Consider the following 22,670-nt stretch of genomic DNA (forward strand, 5'->3'; position numbering starts at 1 on the left):
CCCATCCCCTCACCCTCCCTCTAGCCCCTCTTGAAATAAAGTGCTTTCCCCCAAATCTTTTATAAAGCTAAAGCATGCAAATCACACTCATTCCAGCTCCACATTTTATTCTGCCTTGTCATTATGTCTGATTAGGAGTTCTTGAAGCTCCATGTGTTAGAATCAGGCCTTTTCATAATAGTGAAGAAGTGAGTTTGAGAGGAAAGAAGAAGGATTAAATCTGTGAATGTTCATAAATGAGAACTGACATTTTCAGGTACCCTACATTTTCAGGAGAGGTTTAATGAATACCCAAAGTGATGGCAAGTATTTGCTGAGTGCCTTGCTGACAAAAATAGACAAAAATAAAATACCATGCTGGCTGGAACAACAATTGGAAAAAAGAATCTCATTTCAGATTAATCTGTGCTTCAGCGTAGTTATTATTGAAGAGTTAATTTTAAACTTCTTAGTTCACTTGCAGAATTGCTATGTGTAACTCTGCTATATTGTTGGATATGAAACAACTAGTTACAACAATTCTGTGGTTTTTACCACAGAAAGATGTATTTTCTCTTAATAATATTTTAAAATTTGATATAATTTGTTTGTACTGTAAGAAATCAGAAAGCTTTAAGCCAAGGCACCTTTCTGTAATTTCTCACTATGGGAGAAAAACTTACACCTTGCAGGGGCAAAAAGAAAAAGTGAATCAGCTCTAAACTAAGAGCTGAAAATGCTTGTGACAAATTGAAGCCCCCTGCACAGGCCTTTCATGATCCCTGGTGAGGCTCTGACTCCTCCTTCCCAGTGCTAAAGGGTTCAGAGCTGTGTTTCCAGGGCTCTCAAAGGTCAGACAAGAAACAGGCTCTGACTCCTGGGTCAGGCACTGGCGCTTGGCACAGTGAGGCAGCAGTTCCAAGTGTTTTGGCAGGCAGGTTGTGATGCAGCTATGCTCAAGCTATTCCATGTTTGGAGACATCTGCTCCCCTACAGCCATTGCTTTGTTCTCTTGTTCATATTTCCTACACAGCAGCACATACAGAGAGAAGTTCATGTTCTCTTCTGTTGTTTTTATGAAAGTGATTTGGAGATGGAATTTGTAAAAAAAAAACCCAAAACAACAAAACAACAAACCTCATTTTTTTTACAAGGGTAGCACTTCAAATAAACGTGATATTAAAGCAAACATACTGTGCATTCAAAATTCATCAACAAAATGAATATGATTTGTGGTCTTTTTGATTTGCTTAAAAATGAGTTTGGTAGAAGAAATGCCATAACTACCACGAGGAAAGCATTGGCCTTTGGTAGAGATATCCAAAGGTGCTGCTGAATCTTATGAGACTCCCAAGTTAAGGAAAAACCCAAAAGACAATAGAAAAGATGACTTTTACTAGGAAAGCTGCAGCAGAGAAAGCAACTAATCACTGAAAAAAAATAATAATCCCATTTTCAATCATGTAACAGGGATGATAAAATCCTTTTAGAAAGTTTCCTGCTCAGTTACCTGTGTTTGATGTAGACATTTTAGACTTGGTAATGCTTGCAATGCTGCAGCCTTCCCCGTAGGAAGGTCCAGCTCCTGCCCCCACTGAAATCAATGGCAAATTGACTTCAATGGAAATTCCCTCTGATTTCAGTGGTGCAGAAACAAGCTCTAACAGAGAATTCAGATTTGCAGTGCTGAGGAAACTTTTCCAATCTTTGCAACCACTTCCCAAGGTTTTCCATATCTGGTACATATCACACAGTCCAGGCCTTTGTGACACATCAGACAGAAATTAAACTGAAAGGTCAGAAATACTTACTTCCACTAGGGATCAGGTCCCTATCTGGAATGAAGAGCTTATATCCATAGTGCTTTTCTAGAACATCTGGCAGAATCTCAAGTGCAAACTGCTCCTCTTCATTATTATCACGATCTAACGCATCAGGATCCACTTTGGTGTATGAAAGATAAGCATCATATTCTTTGTTGTCTGTAAGGAAACAAATCATGTTCAGCCTGCTGTTTGCAAGAACACTGTAAGGAACACAGGAGGGTACTGGGAAATTGTATTATTCCTTGAAACCACCAAGCATTTCCCCAAAAAAATGGGGACTTTTCACAGGAACATATAGTCTGGCTTCCAGGCAGAAATCTTATGGATCCTTTCAGTTTTCTTCTGCATGCTGAGCAGTAACTCTGCTCCATGTGGTCAGACATGTGCCACAGCTGAAAACATCATGGGCAAAATTTTCATACAAATACTAAAGTGGAAACTTTTATTTTAAGCCTTTACATATTTGTAATGCAATTCTTTCAACTTTTATTCCTCAAGAGTTCTAGGAGTATGTTACAGTTTTCAGCCTGGAAAAGTTTTGAGCCCAGAAAGTTTTGAGCAAGGAAAATTTCCTTCCATAAGTAATTGTGAGAAAAGACATGACTTAATTCAAAGAAATACTGACTATTCAGAAAACAATGCCAAATACAAACCCTTCAAAGCATTTTTTTTCACAAAAACCCATAGTTTTAAAAAACAACATTATAATTTTGGATCACAATCCACTTGATCCAGAAGATTTGAAATACTTGGGGATCACATTATAAGAGAGAGAAATAACTCCCATAAACGGCAACATTCTTCCTCATCCTCCACCTCCTCCTCCTCCTCCTCCTCCTCCTGCCTAGCACTGGGGCTTGTCTCCAGCTCTGCTTCTGAAACATGGAGCTAAAAGCTCATGAGTGTGCCAGGAACAGAAGTGGTGCCACCACAGAGCTGGAGATCCATGCTGGGATCAGACTGTCTTAGTGACATTTCTCTTTGTGTTCCTCTGCAGCAATGGAAAACAGTATATTGAAAAAGTCAACCTTCAGCAATTCAGCCTCTAGGGAAGAGCCCAGCTGCCATTATTTACAGAAAATGAAAAATCAAATAGTTAATGTTGTGAGAAGAAAACTGCCTGAATGGAGGGTTTCTGAGTACCAATTATCTGTAAAGAATAGTGCACATGAAAGATAATTAAAGCAGTTAAAATTCCTCAATATATTCTGATAAAAAGAACAAATACCTAATCATAATAAAATATATCTCTTTATGACCTTGAACTGATGGTTACTTATAATTCCTGACACAATGCCAGACCCATGAGGGTCAGAGCTGTACTCAAAGCATGTGAATAATTACATATTTGTAAAAGGCAATTTGCCTAGTGTCACCGTGGCTGTAGGGGACGATGGAAGATGTCCACCTGGCTTGCTGACATTCCTCTGAAGTCAACAGGGCAGCCAGCTTTGGAGGCCTATCCAAAACCTGCCTCCCTGTCCATAAGGAAGCCTGCCAAGACCTTTTAAGAGATGCCAGTGATCCCAGAGGCAGCATCCCTGCACAGTCTGGGAGCTGCAGAGCCCTGACAGCTCTGGCTGCAGAGCACCGTGGTCCCTGAGCCCCTGTCCCTGCCCAGCACCTCAGCCCACAGTGCCAGCCAGCAGGATGCTGACAGAAGCAGCTCCCTCGGGCTGCTGGCAGCTCCTGCAGTGGTGGTACAGCTCCTCAGCCTCTGCTGGCTGCCCACAAGCTCCGTGTAGCAGGGCAGAGAAGAAGGAGCTGCCCACACTCGCCCACCGCTGGCTCTGGGGGCTCTGGGAGCAGCACTGTTTGGAGCCATTTCCTAAATGGATCCTTTAATCCTCAGTGTTATTTTCTCTAAAAGCAATGCTACACACAACACAGGAAGTGAGTGTGTCCAACATTGCTTACGTGGGGTATTTTTAGAAATAGGAATGAAGCAGATCTGTTGAGTTCCAAATCTTCTTTTTTAAAGAAATACACATACAAGTGGAAAATGACCCTGTGATTGCATCCATACAGCTGAGTGCTCATGGGAGCTCTGTGTGCTCCCACTGCTGCCTGCATCAGAAGAAACAAACATCCCCATATATGCTTTGACTTCTGTAACATTCTGCCTCCATCTTTCATCCTGCAGGATCAGAATGAGACACAAAGCTGTGAAAGGTCTACAATTATGCACTGGAAAAATACAAGGTTGTTTTCAAAATTTATAGGCAGACAAAATCCCCCATGTACTCATGGGGCTTCATCTAAACAACCAAAAAATAATATTGTTTCATAAATTAAAAAGTGATTGAAGCAAGGAAGTATTATATGAGTAAAAATGCAGCAATTTCATGCTAAAAACACAGGATAAACAAATTGAAGCAGGCTGGAGGAAGTTACTACTTTTGGTTGGTGTGAAGCAGGGATATTATGTTGGTATAATCCCAAACTGTTTCAGGTAAAGTACTGCTCAAACCACATAATCTCACCCTTCCCTTTGTCCTAGGTCCCAGTATAAATATTGTCCAGTATTATAGAGTATGGAAAAATAATAATTTTAGTTTTTTCCCAGTCATACATGAGGATTGAGAAAGAGCAATTTTCCTGATCTCTATTCCTGCTATTTATCACAGAATCACAAAGTATTCTGAGCTGGAAAGGACCCACAAGGATCACCCTTCCTCTTTCTAAAATTCCCTAGATGTCATTCCAACCATTCTCCAAGACTCCTAAGGATTTCATCATAGTGGAACCTTTTCACACCATATCTACCCATTGTGAAACAGAAACATTTATCACTGTGATAACAGAAATGCCAATTGCAGGAAGCAACATGTCTATGCAACTGCACGTTGTTTTGGCACTATGGAAAATGTGTTCCCTGCTCTCTTTTCAAATACATTAGAGTTTCTAGGTGTACCATTCCAGAGCCTGTGTGACTGCTCAGTGTTGCAGTGGGCTATGGCAAACACCTGTACTTGAATACTGCCCTTTCTCTCTTTAGCAGATACTGCTTAGATGCACATTAATAGCATATTAATTATAAAATAAGTGTGAAGAACGTAGTAATAGGATTTAAAGACTGGGATTTAGTTTACAGGGCTTACTCCAACTTCATAGGAGAAGGAATGTTCTATATTCAGAATTAAAGCTTCAATTTAAAAATACAAGTTTAAAACTTGTATTTAAAAATACAAGTTTAGCTTTAGGCACCAAACAGAACATATGCCAGTGAGAAGGAAGGTGGGGAAGAAAAATGGAAAACAGTCTATTTTATTCCTAAAGATAACCCCAGGCAAGCTGCACATTCCCACCAAGTTGTTTCCAGTCTCCCAATGAACTGAGGTAACCAGTCAGCCTCATTACAATCACCTCTCACTGGTCAGAGGAGGTCACTGGAAGCCTGGTGGCAGTTCAATGGAAATGCTTCATGAGGAACACCTGGGGAAAGGCTGCTCAGACAGACAGTGTGGATCTCAGGAGAGGGGACCCTGGGCACGTGTGGCACTGGACACATGAAGGTGAAGAGTTCACAGATGACATGTGAGCCTCTGTAGCAGACTCATGAACAATTCTCCTGGCTCCCTTTTGCTCGTGGCAGAGCCCAGTGACATTTCTTTGGGAACACCTTGATCTCAGGGGGCTTTGGGAGAAAGTCTTAGGGCTTTACACTGCTGGGTGCTTAGTAGTTTAAACTAGCAGCAGGTGTCTTTTAGGATTCATTTCAATCTCACCACTTTGGATGTCTGAAATATTTCCATTGCATATATTGAATTTCCTGTGTAACTGCTTACCATCAGCTGCTTCATCTCCTCCAAAGTTCTGTCTGTAGAACAGCATTAACTCTATGTTGTAGCACTTATAGATGGTCACGAGCAAAATAAGCAGAAGAAGGATGGCTCCCAGTCCTCCAGCAAGTTCTATTTTGTAGATCAAATCTAAAATTAGCAAGGAAAGGTAAAAAGGTTATGATCTTTCCAAGCTACATTTTCTCTAATCCACCATACAATTCCACATAAAACTGTGCACCTTCCAATTACAACCACCATAACATTAAAAATGCTTAATAATTTTGTCCATTGCCTATTACTTAATTTTACACATTTACTCCATCTACTGCTCATCTGAAATAACCATCTGAAATCCAGAATGCATTTGAGGCTACACATGTAAATCTCCTACACAGGAACTATGCAGTGATTTTACACAGAGGAGTAACCAAGTTTTAATGAGTTGGTGGAGTTTGAAACTTCTGCACTGGCAAAGTGCATCAAATGCTGTATGCAGCATGTGAGGACAGCTTGGGCAGGATCTGGTCCCTTCCCCTCCAAATTACACAGCTTTGGTTTTCTGTTTGTGAAGCCTGTGGACAAGCTGATGTGAGCTGCCAAGCCAGGGCTTCAGCTGGATCACTGGAAAATGAGCTGGGCTTGCAGGAAGCCCAAGATAATGCTAGAAGCCAGGAGCACACATCAGGCTGCAAAGAGCCACTTCGTTTGTCATGGCTGCTAGCAGAGTTCTCACATATTTGTAGAGTTCACATTATACTTTAATGGGACCTAGTGTTAGCTAAAATTTCCTACTCAGATGCTTTTGTTAGGAAGCATCACAAGAACTCAAAGAACTTCACAAATGCCTCCAGACACAGTGATCCATCTTTTACAGCTGGGGAAACAGGCTTAGAAAAGAGAAGCAGCACGTTCAAGGTCATTCAGCAAAACAATGAAAAAATGGGATAAAACTCTTGGATACCAGTCCAGAGCTCCATCTGATGCATGGGACTAACTTGAACAGCATTGCTCTTTATCCTGAAATGTCCTCTGGAAGGAATATTGCTCCTAACACCACCTGGCATGTTACTTAGCCATAAAAGACAGAGGATGACAATTTGACTCTCACAGCCTGTATTGGTTCAGATAAGATGTCATGAAGATATTTGCTGCTGTGACAAACACAGGGAGAAGTTGCCAAACTCACACAGCTGGGACAAAGTTCTTGTGATCTTTATTCTTCTAAAACTTAGGTCAGAAAAAATTACTCGTATGTCATTTGTGTCACTTTCAAGATAAAAAGCAAATTAGCTGTGTATCTTTGAGGGTTATTTTTGCCTCACCATGCCTTCTATTTCAATAATTAACATCAGATGTCAAGCTATTCCCAGTTTACAGTATCTCTGATGTCTCTCTGGCAAGAAGTCATGGACTAATAGATGGAAAAAGTCTATTATAATAGCTATTTAATCTCTCTGAGAACACAGGGAATTCATGGGACTTTTACTACACTGCACGACAAAGCCTGCATGTGCTCTGGGGGATAAATCTAGGCAAATGGAGAACAGAGTTGGTTAAAATCGCTTTTGAGGGGATTTTTTCTTAATTGTACTGAAACTTTTTTACTAGGAAACTGAGATGATGGCAAAACTGCCAGCTTGGAAGGAAAGAAAATGCTAAGCCTTGCAGCCCACACAGCAGCACAGAGTTGTGTCCACTTTTGGTGGGGGGAATAGCAGGGTATTAAGCAAACCCACAAAATCCATCTCAAAAGGCAAAATTGATCAGCTTTTGCATGTCCAGTATTTGTCCTTCTGCCCCATGAACTCTCCTAGAGTACAGACATAAGGAGGGAGAAAGCTGAGGCTTTTGAGCTCTCCTTATTTCCATTGCAACGTGGAGGCAGTGAGAAAAACCCAGGATGTTCAATTTTCTTGCCTACTCTACTTAGCCTTGGCATCTGATTAATTCCTTCCTCCTCAAGTGGTCCTCACTGAGATAAATAAGGAAGCAGCATATCCAATGCTAGAAAAGAAGTTGAATCTGATCTCTGAGCTGTAAGAGTGACTGAAAAATAGCAAATAATAATATTGATAGCTTCGAATGTAAAATAATGTAGAAGGACCTTGCCACAACATATTACACATATTACAGAGGATCATAGTCTTTAAAATAGCTAAAGTCTCATAAATACCCAATAAGTGAGAGACAACTACATTTTAGCAGTTCCTCATAATTTAGTGATGTATCAGTATCAAACCCACCCCCTCCTAAAATTAGTTCCTTGCATGTCTTAATTAAAGGCAGCCTCCTTTAAAAAAAAAATCATGAGGAAAAGTCATCATAACATTTACTTTTATCTCAATTCACTGCTTCTTGCCACTAAAAGCATGGTCTGACTTTATTCTGCGGTTTCTGACAAGTTATTTCTCTTTCAGAGCAGTTATATTATAGACTGTGTAGACTTCAGCCACTATAAGCTGGACTGTTTTCAAACCCTTTTGAAGGGAATCCTGAACTGTTCCCACAACTAAGGGACAACTGGGTGTATATCGCATTTCCATGTTATTTGAGCACCAAATATGCTAGGACAGCATGGAGGAAAAAAAAATAATAAAATCAAACCAAACCCAGGATTGTCCAGAACTTATTTCTGAACAGCTTGAAAGCAAGTAACAATGTGGTCTTGAATTAAGTCAGTAAAGAAGAATGTGACAGCAGATAGTTGTGTTCAAGTCTTAGGAGCATGTCTGACTCTGCCTTTGCATTGGTAGCTTTGGGGTTGAAACTTGATTTGGTTCTTTTTCAGGTGAAAACCCCAAACAATAAAAATAATCCTAAATTATGGCAATTGCTCTGGGGCTACACTGGAGCTGTGCAAAAAGCCACTCCTGTATTCTCCTGAAGGTTAGAGGGGACTGTACCACTAATACAGTCACTAATATATTTTCCCTGAAACATTTGAACAGCTAATTTTTCTTTTTTTTTTTTTTTCCAAAGCAAATTATGTGCTAAAAATAACCATCTGATGTCAAAACAAGAGCTCTAGAAAATCTTATACAACATCTACAATTTAGATTTTGGGTTTTTTCCTGTTTTTCATCCAAGCCAGGAAAAAAAAAAAAAAAACAAGCCCAGAACAGAGGGCAAGTCTGAAGACAAAACAGAGCTACAAGTGCCTCTTGTCAAACATGGATAATGCAGCTTTAACAGGTAAGACTTTGGAGGGAGGGGGATTTCTCTGACTGAGAGATCTGTGCTGCAGCACATTGAAATTAAAAACCCTTCTTTGACACACACAAAGGATGCTGGTCAACAGCTTTCTGCAAGTCCTGCCCTAAATCTTGTCCCAGCTCAGTAAATACAGTAGTATTTTCTGACTCATGAATATCTACAGTAAAATCTAAGCTGGAGAAAGTTAGGATAAGAAGCAATTAAATCAAGTAACAGAAAGGAAAAGTTTGGTCAAGTTTTGTGAGAACTTAATAAATAACAAACAGGACAATGGGACAGGCAGTCAAAGGACACAGTAAAATACAGTGGTTATTTTAAATGACACTTTAATAGCCTGAAAATCAACTACTGAGAGTGCCTGAGGGGAATATAAGTTTTCTACAGCCACAGTGCAGAGAGAAATGAAATAGTAGCTGCAAAGTGATCTTTTCCACCTCCAAATTCTGGATTCAGCAGTGCTTCTTCCATAATTCCAGCAGAGCTCTAAAATATCTGCATTTTTTTTGTTATAAATAAACCAAGCTTGTTATTCTACTATATGCACACAGCAGAACATTTACCAGTGCCAACAGAGATATACTTACTATCAGTTGTATATTTATGAGATTCAGTAGAAGGAAAAGTAGAATGCTTTTTGCACTAGACACTAATCCTTCATCATGATGACCAGATTCCTTAATTAAAGCTGTGATAACCTGTCAGTTTAGGTCACAGAATTGTAGAATTGTTTCGGCTAGAAAACACCCCCCAGATGATTGAGTCCATTAACCCAGCAGTGCTGAGCCCACCACTAAACCATGCCCACAAGGGCCACATCTACATGGCTTTCAAATTCCTTTAGGGATGGTGACTCCAGCATCCCCATATCCTCTGCCACCTGGCAGCTTTCCAGCCCCTCTGCCCCAGGCCTGGAGCTTGTTGTGACCCAAGAGCAGGACCAAGCACTTGGCCTTGTGGAACCTCACACAACTGGCCTCAGCCATGGACTCAGCCAGTCCAGATCCCTCTGCAGAGCCCTCCTGTATGCAAGTTTGTAGTAGATAACAGAATGATCTGCTAGATCAACATTCCTTTATACCAACTTAGCCACAGTGAAAGCACACAAAGGACTGGAACTGTCCTTTCAGGTTTGCCTCATGAAAACAATTCTTATTCTCCTGTTTTGGCAAAATAATTTACATCCAAGAGTGATGGCAGAGGTCTGGATAACGTATCAACTCTTTAGTCAATCTCCTGTGCTGATGTTCCGTGGTTTCACATAATAGCTTTGCCCCAAAAGTGGAACCTTCCTTTGCTTTCCCAACAATTACTATCTTGCAGCTTTTGTGTTTCCTAATGCACTGTATCTCAGAGAGACCAGCATCCAATCTAAATGTCAGCACACTTGTGAATAGGAGAGCAGATTGAACAAACAACAGAAGAACTGCCATGAGATACTGTTACACTCCCTTGATAGTGACTTTTTCGAGCACAGCAGCACTTTTAAATTTGGCACATTCAAATCCAAATGGTTTCCTTTCTGCTATAGGTAATTTGTCAGTAGTGCTGCTCTCCATTCAGGAACTCCATTCATATCAAGCAAGACAACCATGATGGGGTAACTCTCCATGTATTTGTAGCTCCTATTGCCTGTTTTCATTCCTGATGCAGTTAGAAATCAAAATGCATGGAGACAGCCTAAAGTTTTCAATTTAAAACACAAAGCCAGGAAGCAGAGAAACATGAGAACATCTGACCTCATTGCCAGGGCACCTGTTCTAAGAAATATGAGTTTTAACTGGCCTAGTTAGTCAGTTCTGGGTCAAATTCATAGGTCGTTTAGTCAAAAATACTTCCCCTGATTATTGGTGCCTTATGGGTGACTGTATTCCAGGCAAGTGCATCACCTGCAAGGCCAATTTTCTACACACTGAAGAACAATCCATGAATTTTTTCCCCCCACAAATAGTAAACTGAAGCTGTACACAAGCACACTTCAGCTCCAAGCAGGCACACAGGAGTCCAGCCTGGCTCAGAGAGGTCAGCAGGACCTCTGATTGATGGTTGCTGCTGAGGCAGGTGAGGTCACAGATAACTAAAAAGGGAGAGTTACCTTTCTTGCGCAGAAGAACGCTGGCGTGTTTCCGTCCATTCCTGTTCTCCACGTGACACGTGTAGTTAGCCAGGTCTGCCTCCTCTACAGCATCAAAGATCAATGTCAACTCAACTTCTTTTTCTCCAAGATGTTCTCTGAGGAGTCTGGAAGGAAGGGTACAGCCTTTGCTTTAACTGAATTAATATGGACAGCAGATTCCCAAAAGCACTATGATTTCTCAGCACAAGACAATATTCCTTGGCCTCCTTCACTCCTGGAGAAGGACCTAAAAGGAGACTCATGTTGCTTGAAAGAGGCTTCACAGAGACATTTTCCATGACCACCAGAAGGCTTTTTCTCCTACCATGTCTAGTGAAGAGCTGAACCAAGTGCAGGAAGAGTGGCCATGAGCACAGTGGCTATGTGTGGCTTCTTTCTTGGCTCCATCAGAATTAAATGCTAAAACAATGCTTCTTTTAAAAGAAGTGACAAATATCCATTTTCCAGAAGCAGAATGTGCTACTAATCCATCAGTGAACAAATTACAGGGCAATTTAAAGGCTGGTTATTGTGATACATTTTAATTCAGTCTGGAAAACCAACAAAAGGAGCTATGCTACTCTTTGGAATTTTCCTCTATTTTCTGAGGCTAGATTCTGACTTTTAAGGGGAACAGTGTCAAGAACAAGAGCTCTCTGCTCCTTAGAGAGGAAAGAGGAGACGTGCAAAATCCCCACAAATGGAATAAAAGTTCGAGCAGACTTTCAGGCCAGAGGTGCAGCCTTTTCATGTCATTGTTCTCATGTGAACATGAAAAAGAATGCAAAGTAAATGCACGTTTTCTGCTGCTGACATTAAGTCTAAAAATACAATACCCTATTCTCTCAAAAGGCTTATCACTTGCTCAAGAAAAACTTGCTGCTCCTTTGAACAGGGAAATGTAACATCAAGTAAAATCCACCAGATGAATTTGATCCTGTTTGTGTAATGCTGCACAAGAAGGTAAACAGAAAATGTGGGGTGCACTGACAGTCACCTGTGAACTCACCACTGTATGTGGTACTTCAGGGAATCTGCTCTCTGAAAAGACTGCACAGCACTGTGAGGTAAAGGTAGAAATAAAACCCTGAGTCACCAAAAAGAAATATTTTCTCCCGCGACCGAAAGGAGGGAAGTGGATGGGAAGTAATGAACCAGAGTGCTGCCTGCTCTGGATGGAAACTGCTGCTGGAGACATTCACATTTGTCAGCAATGGCAAACCCCAAGCTTCTCTTTTATAAATCAAAGACATTGTGTGCTCACACATTTCCTTATGTATGTGATTTCACATGACATCCATGGAACTCCAAACAAATTGAAAACAAATCAAAAGAGAAGTATGAGGGCATTGCACTAGACAATCAAAAATGCAAACCTGACTGCTACAAACACATCTCTGCAGTACCTCAGAAGAGGCACTGGAGCATCCACAACAATTCAGCCTCTTTCACTGTGGCAGCATAACTTGTAAAAAAGCAAGTGGAAAAATATTAGTTTAAAAACAGGGGGTGTGGGCTTGTGTGTGTGTGTGTGTGTTGAATTTGGAAACTTGGATTGCATCTTTTTTTCCCCCCAAATTGATTACGCTTCTTTTTTTTTTTCTTTTTTTTCTTTTTTTTAATTCTGGTCCAGAGTCCAAGTTGTGAAATAATGGCAGAAAGGTTGAATTTGCACAATTTCTGGCCAGAAAAAAAACCTCCTCAGAAAGCCTGGTCTGTTTGCATACTCAGCCAAAATCACTCGGAGCGAGATAAATCAATTCTCCTTTACCTATTATTCTGCTATATCTATATAAAGACTCAGGAAAGCCACTCTGCTGGTAAACAGTATTCCCAACCACTTTTGGTCCACCAATCATGCTGCAAGGAACAATAGAATCATTAACAGAGAAGATATCTGGGAAACTAATCTGGAGCAGTCTGCAAATGTTCAGATTTTCTTGTTTACTGTAATCAGGATATTTTACACAGAAAAAAATGGAGACACATTACAGTTCAGATAAAAGAAACTGTTATTTTTATCTATATCTAAACTACATGTATGTAAGATAAAATAAGTGACCCTTAACCTAAATTTAAATAATATGTAATCAGCTGAAGAGGACCTTTCATAAAAGAAAGAATATCCAATATATTTGGACTGACAATTTTTTTCTACATATCTTCTAACAGCAATTTTTAGCAAGGGAAATCTTCAGAGTGGGATCTATCATGAAAATGCTGACAAACATTTAAGCATTATGCTAGCAGCAAAGTGTAGAAAGCTCTTAGTGGTGTTTAAATCTTTCATTCCTGCTTTTTCCTTTTTCTTCTTTTAACATTACACTTACATTATTGCCACAGAAATGCACAGCTGGTCACCCACATTTTTTAATGCACACGCAGCCCTTAATTAATTGCATTGATTAATTAATTGTTGGTGGTGGTTCAGAGAACATGGAGCCCAATATAATATCAACAAGTAAGACCTTCAATGTGCAACAGCATTTGGTGCACACCCAGAAGATGAAGCTCTGTCCCCACCTGAGGTGGGGGAAGCTTCCCCAGCATCACTGTTGGCACATGCCAGCTCCCACACGCTGAGAAAACAATAACACACTCTGTCTGGGTTGCTGAACACACTGTAAGAGTAGTTACAACATTTAATGCATAGCTAAATCAATGGTGCTTGACAACTCACAACAAACAGGATAAATAAAGAGAAATAAAAGGTGGGTGATGTAAAAACAACACTCAGTGTCTTCTTTTTCTTCAGGCTGAAGCATTTTATTTGATCTGAAACAAAACATTTTGTCTGGTGAATAATGTTCAGGTAAGAATATGAATTTTAAAAAGGAAGTGTCATTACAGAATAGAGATGCTTTCTTTGAAAATTATGCAATGGCTTGGATTTTTCAAATCCTTGGTCATATTTTCCCAGTGCTTGTATGCACTAAGTTAAATCTGAATTTAAAACACTTTTACTCTGAGACCATATTTCCCCAAAATGTTCAGTCTTTGCATGACCACAGATAACAAGTCCACAAGAAAGCTTCACTTGGGCCTCTCTGCAAGACACAGGCATTAACTGCAAACCTTTACTAACCTGCATGAGAGTTTGGACTAGCAAAAATGAAACTTTCATTCTTTATAAAGCTGAGGATCTCGACTGTGAACAGGGTTATGAAGTCTACTCCCCTCCTTCCATTCCTTAACAACAGGCTGTAGATGAAAGGAAAGTTCTGTGTGTACACAAGCACCTCTCCAAAGCAAAGTCATTCAACTGGCAGCATGACAGTGACCTTCCCTCCTGCTTTCCTGCATTGTGTTTCTTGTTCTCTGCCCTGAATTTGTCTACTTGAGTTGTGTAAGCTTTTCAGGAGAGAGCTGTTGCTTCCATACTTCTCTGTAAAGTACCCAGCACATCAACTATGGGAGTTGTGCCTCCTGCCCCCAGCACCCCCTCCTAACAGAAAACAACAGCCTCATCTTGTCTGAGCATTTCATAACCATCTGTTGGCTTCTGTGGGTGATAAATCAATCAGAAGAAATAAGGATGCCATTCAAAATCTCTCCATTCACTTCTTCTCATGCCTCTAGGATGAGTTAAACTATTTCTACTTTAAAAATGGACAAGAGAGACAAAACAAGGACAAACATACTTTACAAGATGAGCATTATGACTATTCTGCAGTGTTACCTGTTGAAGAACAACAAAAACCAAAAAAGTAACTCATAGGTGGCTGAGAGAGCAACATTTATGTCTGAAAATACTTTGCCATGGCAGAGAGTGTTGAAATTTGCTGTGGGCTGCTTGGATAATTAGGTACAACTGACAACTCTGCAGACATGCTTAAAGACTCTGATTCCTTCTTTAATAACTCTGATTCAATTTACATGACATTTTTATTACTGCTGTGAAAAACCCACCTGGAAAGCAAAGTCTCTTCCTCCTTCCCCCCACGCATGTCTAACACCTGGGGATCTTAATTCAAGGGAAGACAAGGGGGCAGCTCAGACAGGGTGGCATTGCCTCCAAGTCCTGCAATGCTTTGAGTTACTTTTTATCATGAAGCTTTGTAAAAAAGGTCTAATAAATACTGAGAAGTCCAGAGCAACACAAATATTACTCTTGGTGAAGTGTGCTTACCAAAACCCAGTTCCATGGACTGGATTTGGACAGGAATGCTCAAGTTGCATGCATCCTTATTTTAGTGCTTTCACGACAGCACAGTGAGTGTTAACCCTGCACACTGGGGATGATGGGTGGTTTGTGCTCCCACACATCATTCATTTGCAAACCCGAGCTCTCAACATACACAGAAAATCCACCAACACAATGGATGGGCACAGCCCAGGGCAAGGACAGCATCATCAATCCAGAGTGCTACTAAATTTATGAACTAATTCAAGATAGAGGATGCAGACTTGAAATGTACCAAAGGAACAGCCCATGGAGTATCTTGTTCTGGTTGTAATGATTCTGTACTACTTTGGCTTCTCAAAATGAAATGTCCTCGTAATACCATAGAGAAGCAAACTGATTAAGAAGACCTCTAACCAGCAAGTTCACCACAGCTCATCAAATTTGAAACACACATGACAATTTTTAAATACATCAATAAATACATTTGAGTGGAAGATATGGGCTGCCTCAGGGCACTGACAGAATAATTAGTGCTGCTTAGTTCCCCTGAAGCAGCATACCTGTAATGGAACACAAAAACAAGAGCTGTTATGGGCAAAAAATAATTTGCAAAAAGTTACTACTTCAGTTGCCATAGCTACTTCTAAATCAAAAAGGGATGGACTGGGGCACTGCTGGTAATGATGCAGTGTGTTTTGGAAAATGCTGTTTCAAATGCTGGCAGTGATCACAGATTAGGTGTGTGATAAGGGCTTTGCTGAAGAGAAGATTCAATGAATTGTGAAGGGTCTGTAAACTGAGTCAAAGAACTTTAGTGGAATGAGAAAGGCGACTTGTCACAAATTAGTTTGAAACATGAAAGTGCAATGAGATGGCCCAACAAAGGACAAGTAACAGCCTTTTCAAACTCAGTTTCACTAATAAATGTACATAAAGGAAAAGTTTTGAACTGTGCTAAAGCTGGAGCAGTCTTTAAGCACAAACCTCAAATTGTCCTGATGCAGGGGAAGAACATGACCAAAATCACTCTCTTCATGTATATACACAGCAGAGACAATACAATACCATTAAGTGCTGCTCACTTACAATGGCAGAAGTTTCCAGTAATTGCTTTTTGTGGTCAGAAGCACAAAAGAGGATTGCACAATGGCAATATAAGATAAATTTAATCTCTGTGCAATTAAGTATATCTTAACAACTCATGGCTAAGTAGTTGAACTTCACGTTATTGATCAAGTAATAAAGCAAAGGGACATCTCTCCTCCTGCTCTCCAAAATCACCTTTACAAGAAACAAAAAACTCAGACACGAGATTAAAAAATGTGTACTGGAAAGTGAAAAGACCTTGGCTGTCTTTATAATCCATATTCATTGTATCATAATCTATATTCATTGCATCTATTGGAGCTGGGACCACCTTGCCCACAGTATAACCAGAACTTACTCTTTGCTCAAAGAACAATAATCAGGTAACTATTAAGGAGGAGAGTAAGGTGCTGTTAGGTGCAAATTCCATGGAAGTTCACGAGGATACAAGTGTGTTTTCTTTACAACTTACATCAAGTGATAACCAGCACCTGGGAAAAAGCCCAGAACAAGCTGGATATTGGACACAGCCACTTCATCCTCCCCCTTATGTGTTAGGCCTGGAGGAACAAATGCTGATTCTTGAAGGCTCAGGTTAAGGCACACTGAGAGCTGGATCACACACACACACACACACACACACACACACACACACACACAACACATTCAAGAGAAGGGAAAAAGTGTGGTGGCTTTGACAGGAGATCATTTGTCTTCAAGATTAACAGTGGTGCTGGAATGGATGTCATCTTGCTAAGGCGGGTCCCATGGGATGCCTGCAGTGGACAGCACCAATCCCACACAGGACTAAAATCAGCCCCCAGAACACTCAGGAGATGCTTCAGCTTCCAACCATCAGGGGAATGTGGTAACAGATTTTCAGGCATATACTTAAGTTACTCTGTCTTTAGGGAGCAACTCATACAGCCCTGGCTCCAAATCATCCATCACTCTTTGGACAGAAAACGATTTCCACCTTCAATTAAAAACTTGTCAGCTCAACAGGCTTGTGGGACATCCAGTATTTTTAATAGTAAATAATTCAAAAAGTACCTGACTTCGCCTTCTCTAATGTGACCTTCTAATTCTTCTATGAATTTTTCCCCTTTCATCCAGTAGATCATGGGGCCTGATTCTCCACTGAATCCAAAGAAAGCTTTGCAGGCCACAGTCAGTGGATTTCCTGAGGACAAAAGGAAAGAGAGGATTAGAGACTTTGTCATAGCTACTAGTGAGAAAATTATTGTAAGAAATATCAACACCTCAGATAAACCTCCTTACAAAGGACTGGAGGAGGGAAAACAACCCAAAGAATAACTGTAAACCATGGGAAAAAGAGTGATGTTGATTTGCATCTACAGGAAATATATGTAAAATGAAATTATGAGGCTATCTATAATTTAACTCTTTTTCTGAGAAAAATAGTACATGAACAATGAGAAGGTATGGAAATGTGGCAACATAAGGTGACACCAGACTGGTCGTTAAAAAGAAAGAGGTGACTTTCCTGTCAGACTCCTTGGATCTCTACCAGGTTTAGGGATTTGTCCCTAAAAGGCAGGTAAATCACTGAATGATTGCTCCTTACGCATGCATAAAAAGACAGAGGAATAATTCCTTCCTTGGTGAGCTGCTCAGAGAGCTTTTAAAGATCCCCAAGAAATACATGATGCCAGTCAGCCTAACACTGATGTTACTGTCAACAGGCTTTTGGCTATTTCTTTTCTCTTCAAAAATTCAGCATTTAACTGGGTTTTTGTCTGGTTACAATTTTAACTGTTCTAGGTAGCTCAGGACTGTGCTTACACTACCAGGACAGATGACCGTCTTCCTGCAGAAGACAACAAAAAGGAAAAAGAAAAGAAAAAAGAAAACAAAACCACTAAAACAAACAAACAACCAACCCCAGAAAAACCACCAACAAGTCAGGAAATTTGGAAGAACCATTCCCTTGGTATGCACATACAGCTGCTGCACCCACTTTTCTTTGCCTATTTTACTTCCCATGGGTGCTCCAGGTTATGGAGCAGGTGTGGAATCAGCAGCTTAGCTGGGAGAACAGACCTCATTTAAGGTCAGTGGAGACTCCTGCTGAATCTTTCAAGGCTTTGAGCAAGCATGGAAAGCCTAAATAATGAATTTTACTGTATTTGAGGGAAGTGTTTTACTATGTCAGGTATTCTCCATGTTAGCAGGAGACTCTCTTGGCTGAAATAGAGCAGGCCTACACTTTTCCAGGAGGGGCTAATCATTTGGAGCACACCACTTGTTGAGCATGGGCTAATGGTTTCCCATGATTGACTTACTGTGCCTTAATCATTCACCCCTTGTCTGCCCAGCAGAGATAACTGGCGGTGTGCACACTCAGAGCATGTCAGAGCTGTGTGTTGAAGTGCCTTTGCCTAAACCCCCACAGAGCTGAGTCAACTACTTGCACTTGTCTATCTATTATTTCAGTGCCCAATTTAAGACATGTCTAAAGAGTCTGATTAGTCAGGAAGCACAGCACTCCCAGCCACGGAAAATCAGCTGCCTTTAAATTGTTTCCAAGTCAAGATCCAAAATTACAACTCCTTTGAAACATTAGGATACAGCAAGAAAAGATTTAAAGGCTGCACTTGAGTCTCTGTTTCTCAAATAGCAAAAGACAAAAATGGAAAATGTTTATCCTGAAAATGTTTTCCAGACTCTTTCATTATCTCCATATTTGCAATGAACTCTGGCACCACAGCTGGCCCCTGAGCACGTGGAGATGCTGGCAGATTACACAACTAGACCAGACTTACAAGAGAGAAGGGTGGATATTCAGTTATCTGCACATCCCACAACACTGGCAACCATCAGAGAAAGTTCCAAACTTCAGTAACTAATGAAGAGTCAGAAACACTTCCAGGCAGACATTTAATTCCACTACAAGCTCACCCAACCCTGTGAGGTGCTGTGTGTCCTCCATGGGTAGAGGGGACAACTGGAGCCCCTGGCTGTATCCACCTCACCTTTTCCCAACATGCTGAATGCCTGCGTGGTGTGAGGTCTTTTTGTGCTGCTTGCCTTGGAGTCACGACACACATCTTTTTAAATACCACTTGGTGATTTCTAGCATGTGGCTGCTCAGTCCATGCTTGATATTAATGGAAAAAGACATTGTAGCAATGTGAAAAAGAAAAGGGATAGACGAGGCCTATCAGCATTGACAGTATTTGCCCTTTTCCTGGCACACCATGCTGGACATTAAGTGTTACAGGCAAAATATCTTACAGAATGGACTTTTCCTCAAACCAGCAGATGTTTACCTAAAAAACAAGCCCTGAGAAATGAAAATATTCCAAGGAGAGTCTAATATTTCTATACATGCAGAGTAAATACCCTGAGGTAATTATGTCTGGTTTGAAGAAATACGAAGTTTTCTACACAGATAAGAAAACTTAAAAACCCCAGCTGTTGGTAGACAGCTTCTGTAATAAATAAACCCAATATAAAGCATCAGGAACCTTTACCATGACAACCTGCATGCTCTGAATGTGGCTGGGCAGATCTATTTCCTAGCTTTGCCACCAGGGAAACTAGCAAAATAAACTAATACCATGAACAGGAAAATCTGGAATGAGTTCGTATTCCCAGCTCAAAGTTTGGTACCAGCAACACCTGAAAAACCCCATAGTTCATCTCATCTGCAAATCCATCCCTAATCAGAGGGTGGCATAAACAACTTTTTCTCACGGAAATTTTTATCTCAGTAGCAGAGTGATGCAGGTCTGGGTTGACCTGATCTGTCCTGGAGGGGAAAGAACTTGGGGCTTGATGATACTTCAAGGGCTCATCCAAACTCAAAGTCTCACTTGCAGTTCTGATACTCCTCAAGCTGGTAAAGACATCTCACTCCTCTAAAGCTTCTGGTTTGTAACTCTCATCAATTCTTTTGCCTCTGGAAGGGGGAACATCAGAAAGGTAACACTGGCTTCCCTGCAGAACCACTTCATCTCCCAAAATAAGCCTCCATATGGAAAAGTACGGGAGATTCCTCCTCTCCTGCTGTATCTCCACACAGCTACAACAGCAACCTGTTACTACTGGTTTTCAGGGAACTCCAACCATTCCCATCCAGAAAGGAACATGGCATGTTTCACTACATTCTCCCTCAAATACTGCAATACTAAGAATGAGGCTGAATTCTGTAGTCGCTAAATGTATCCTTCAATATATGGAGAAACAGGCACTGAGCATGGAAAGTGCCCCTCTGCAGGTCCTGGGTTTAGGGCTGGCTGCAAGCCATGCAATATTACACTGAGCCACCGTTCCAGGCAGAAGGAACTAGCAGGAATTTGTAACTCCAGCAATTAATCTCGTGTAAGGCCCAAAATTTTGCACATCATTACTGCATGACCTTCAGTAGTTCCACTACTAATTGGTCTTATTAAGAAATATTCCCCTTGCATCATTTAATTAACAACATCAAAATTCCTGGAATGAATAGTATCCTAAAAGTTTTCCATTTACAGATGGATTCTGTTTAGATCAGATAGACATTTCAGATGCCTTTTTACTTAATAAAATAATTAGCTGAGGAACAGAGAATGTTATTTGTGAATTTCTAATGAATCAACAGTTAAGAGAGTGTTTGAAGAAACAAGGAAAGAAAGTAAAAATGCTTGTTTGCAGACATCACTGTCTTCTGCTTTGCTGGGGTCACCTTGATACAGTAAAGGACCAGGTTCAGTAGAAGTCTCTGTTTTAGCTTTTCTCCCTACCTTGTCAATCAAGCAGGCTTGTTGCAAACTCCCAGCTGATAAAACATAACCACTGGCAGTAAAAAAATTATTGCTAAATCTTATTGTACAATTTTCACCTGTCCATTTTTACAGTCAATCAGTGTGAACTCTACCACACATTCAAGCAACTTCTTTTCTGGCAAAGAGGATTCCACAGAAATGGAATTATTCAAGCAAAAGAGCTGCCTGGTGGTGGTAGGAGTACTGGCTAATGATGGACTAGGGTCTGCAAAAGAATTTAGTCAGGAATGGTTTGGAATGTGCTTAATGCAGGGCCAGCATGCTTTGATAGAGAATCAGGAATTCTGCAGCATGGCTTCTCTTAAACGAGACATGCTTCAAGCATAAGGTAAATGAAGCTTAAAATACCTAAAAGTTGTCCTGTCCTTTAAAAACTTAAATGCCAAGGCTGGATGACTGACCAGCATGGAAGGCAAAGGCTCTTCACATCTGGCTTATGCCAAGGCATTTTTATGGATTTTTGTTTTTTTAATGCAGATGGATAGTTTGCTCTTTTTCACTTGTTTTGCACAAGCAGGTGTGTTTTGTGGCTTTGAAGCCCACATCAGAGTATTTGCTTCCAGCAATACAGACCTTCACTCACAGAGCACACCATCTCAGAGCAAACCCATCAAGCAGCCAAAGTTGTCTGTGAATCCCTGGGTGCTGTTTTTTCCTATGTTTTGAAATATGTATTAGTTTTCCTTTTCTCTTGCATTTTTTGTGCCAGATAAAATACTGCTCTCAACAAGCCTGAACTAAAGCAGATGAGCCTTCTCCACTAGTGGCAGAACTGACTGAAAATGCCAAAGGTCTCCTTTTGTGCTAAGCAACACCAAAAATCAGACCTGCACACGTTGCTAGCTGGATTTACATCTTCCACTCCAATGGGGGGCTAATCCACTGCTTTCATCTACTGCAGAGCCCTGCCACACATGGGAGGGCAGATGAGTGTGCAGTGCTGCCACCAGAGGGTCATTCCAACACTCAAGTCCTTCTTATCGATGTATTTGCATATTGGAGCTGCTCTCTGATAAGGGTGCTCGAGTCTGTCCCTGTAAGACTAGGAGAGAGCTCTGAGTGCTGCCAAAGGAGCAGCTTCCCACTTGACACATGCAGATGTTTTACAGGCACTTCATGGGCTTTGTTTCTTTCATTTGCTGAGACAGAGGACAAGAAAGGCAGGTTACTTATCACTTCTCAGTAAGTGCATTCTGCAAGCTGTCTGGAAGCTGAGTTTCCAGGCTGCGAGGTTTGCAAGGCAAATCACCATGTCACTGACAAGAACATTATTGTTCTAATATGCTTTACAAGTGCTAGAAAGTGGCCAAAGAGCAGCAGAGTGATTTAAATTCCCCTGTCAAGGCAAGGCTGGGTTGTATACAACCCTGAAGTAAAGAACACATTTCCTTTTCTTTCAGAAGGACATCCTGGATAAGAAGATATGGGAGACAGAGCTTATGCCTGCAATTTATCCACAAAGCAAATGCCAGGGGCAACACAGACCTTGACTCAGGAAAAACAATCTCTGTGTGTGGTAGTTCTATGCAGCTAGCAGAGAGTGCCAATTGTCTCCAAATGCCTTGCAATGACATCCTCTAGCTGCTCTCCTGTGCTGGGAGTGCCGGCAGAGCCAGCAGCAGATGGAGGGGCTGCAGCCCAGCCCAAACCATGGCCCTGGCTTGGCTGGCTGAAGCTGGACACCAGGCTGAGCTGCTGCTGGGCATGCGAGGGTGGCCACGGCAGCAAATGGTGCCACACAAGGTCACTCCT

At 41.0% G+C, this 22,670-nt stretch overlaps 1 protein-coding gene across 4 annotated transcripts in view; it reads right to left on the minus strand.

Moving 5' to 3' along the window:
* Positions 1-22,670, minus strand: part of IL1RAPL2 (interleukin 1 receptor accessory protein like 2) — a 350,145-nt gene that overhangs the window by 12,448 nt on the left and 315,027 nt on the right. For all 4 annotated transcript variants that reach the window (XM_038164451.1, XM_038164453.1, XM_038164452.1 and 1 more), the window contains 4 exons: positions 17,182-17,311; positions 10,896-11,041; positions 5,594-5,737; positions 1,791-1,961 (listed from right to left, as the gene is read on the minus strand). In XM_038164451.1, coding sequence (XP_038020379.1) covers positions 1,791-1,961; positions 5,594-5,737; positions 10,896-11,041; positions 17,182-17,311 — 591 coding nt within the window. The remainder of the gene's footprint in view (positions 1-1,790; positions 1,962-5,593; positions 5,738-10,895; positions 11,042-17,181; positions 17,312-22,670) is intronic.

Source organism: Motacilla alba, chromosome 4A, assembly GCF_015832195.1.
Source record: "Motacilla alba alba isolate MOTALB_02 chromosome 4A, Motacilla_alba_V1.0_pri, whole genome shotgun sequence".
Lineage (NCBI taxonomy): Eukaryota > Metazoa > Chordata > Aves > Passeriformes > Motacillidae > Motacilla > Motacilla alba.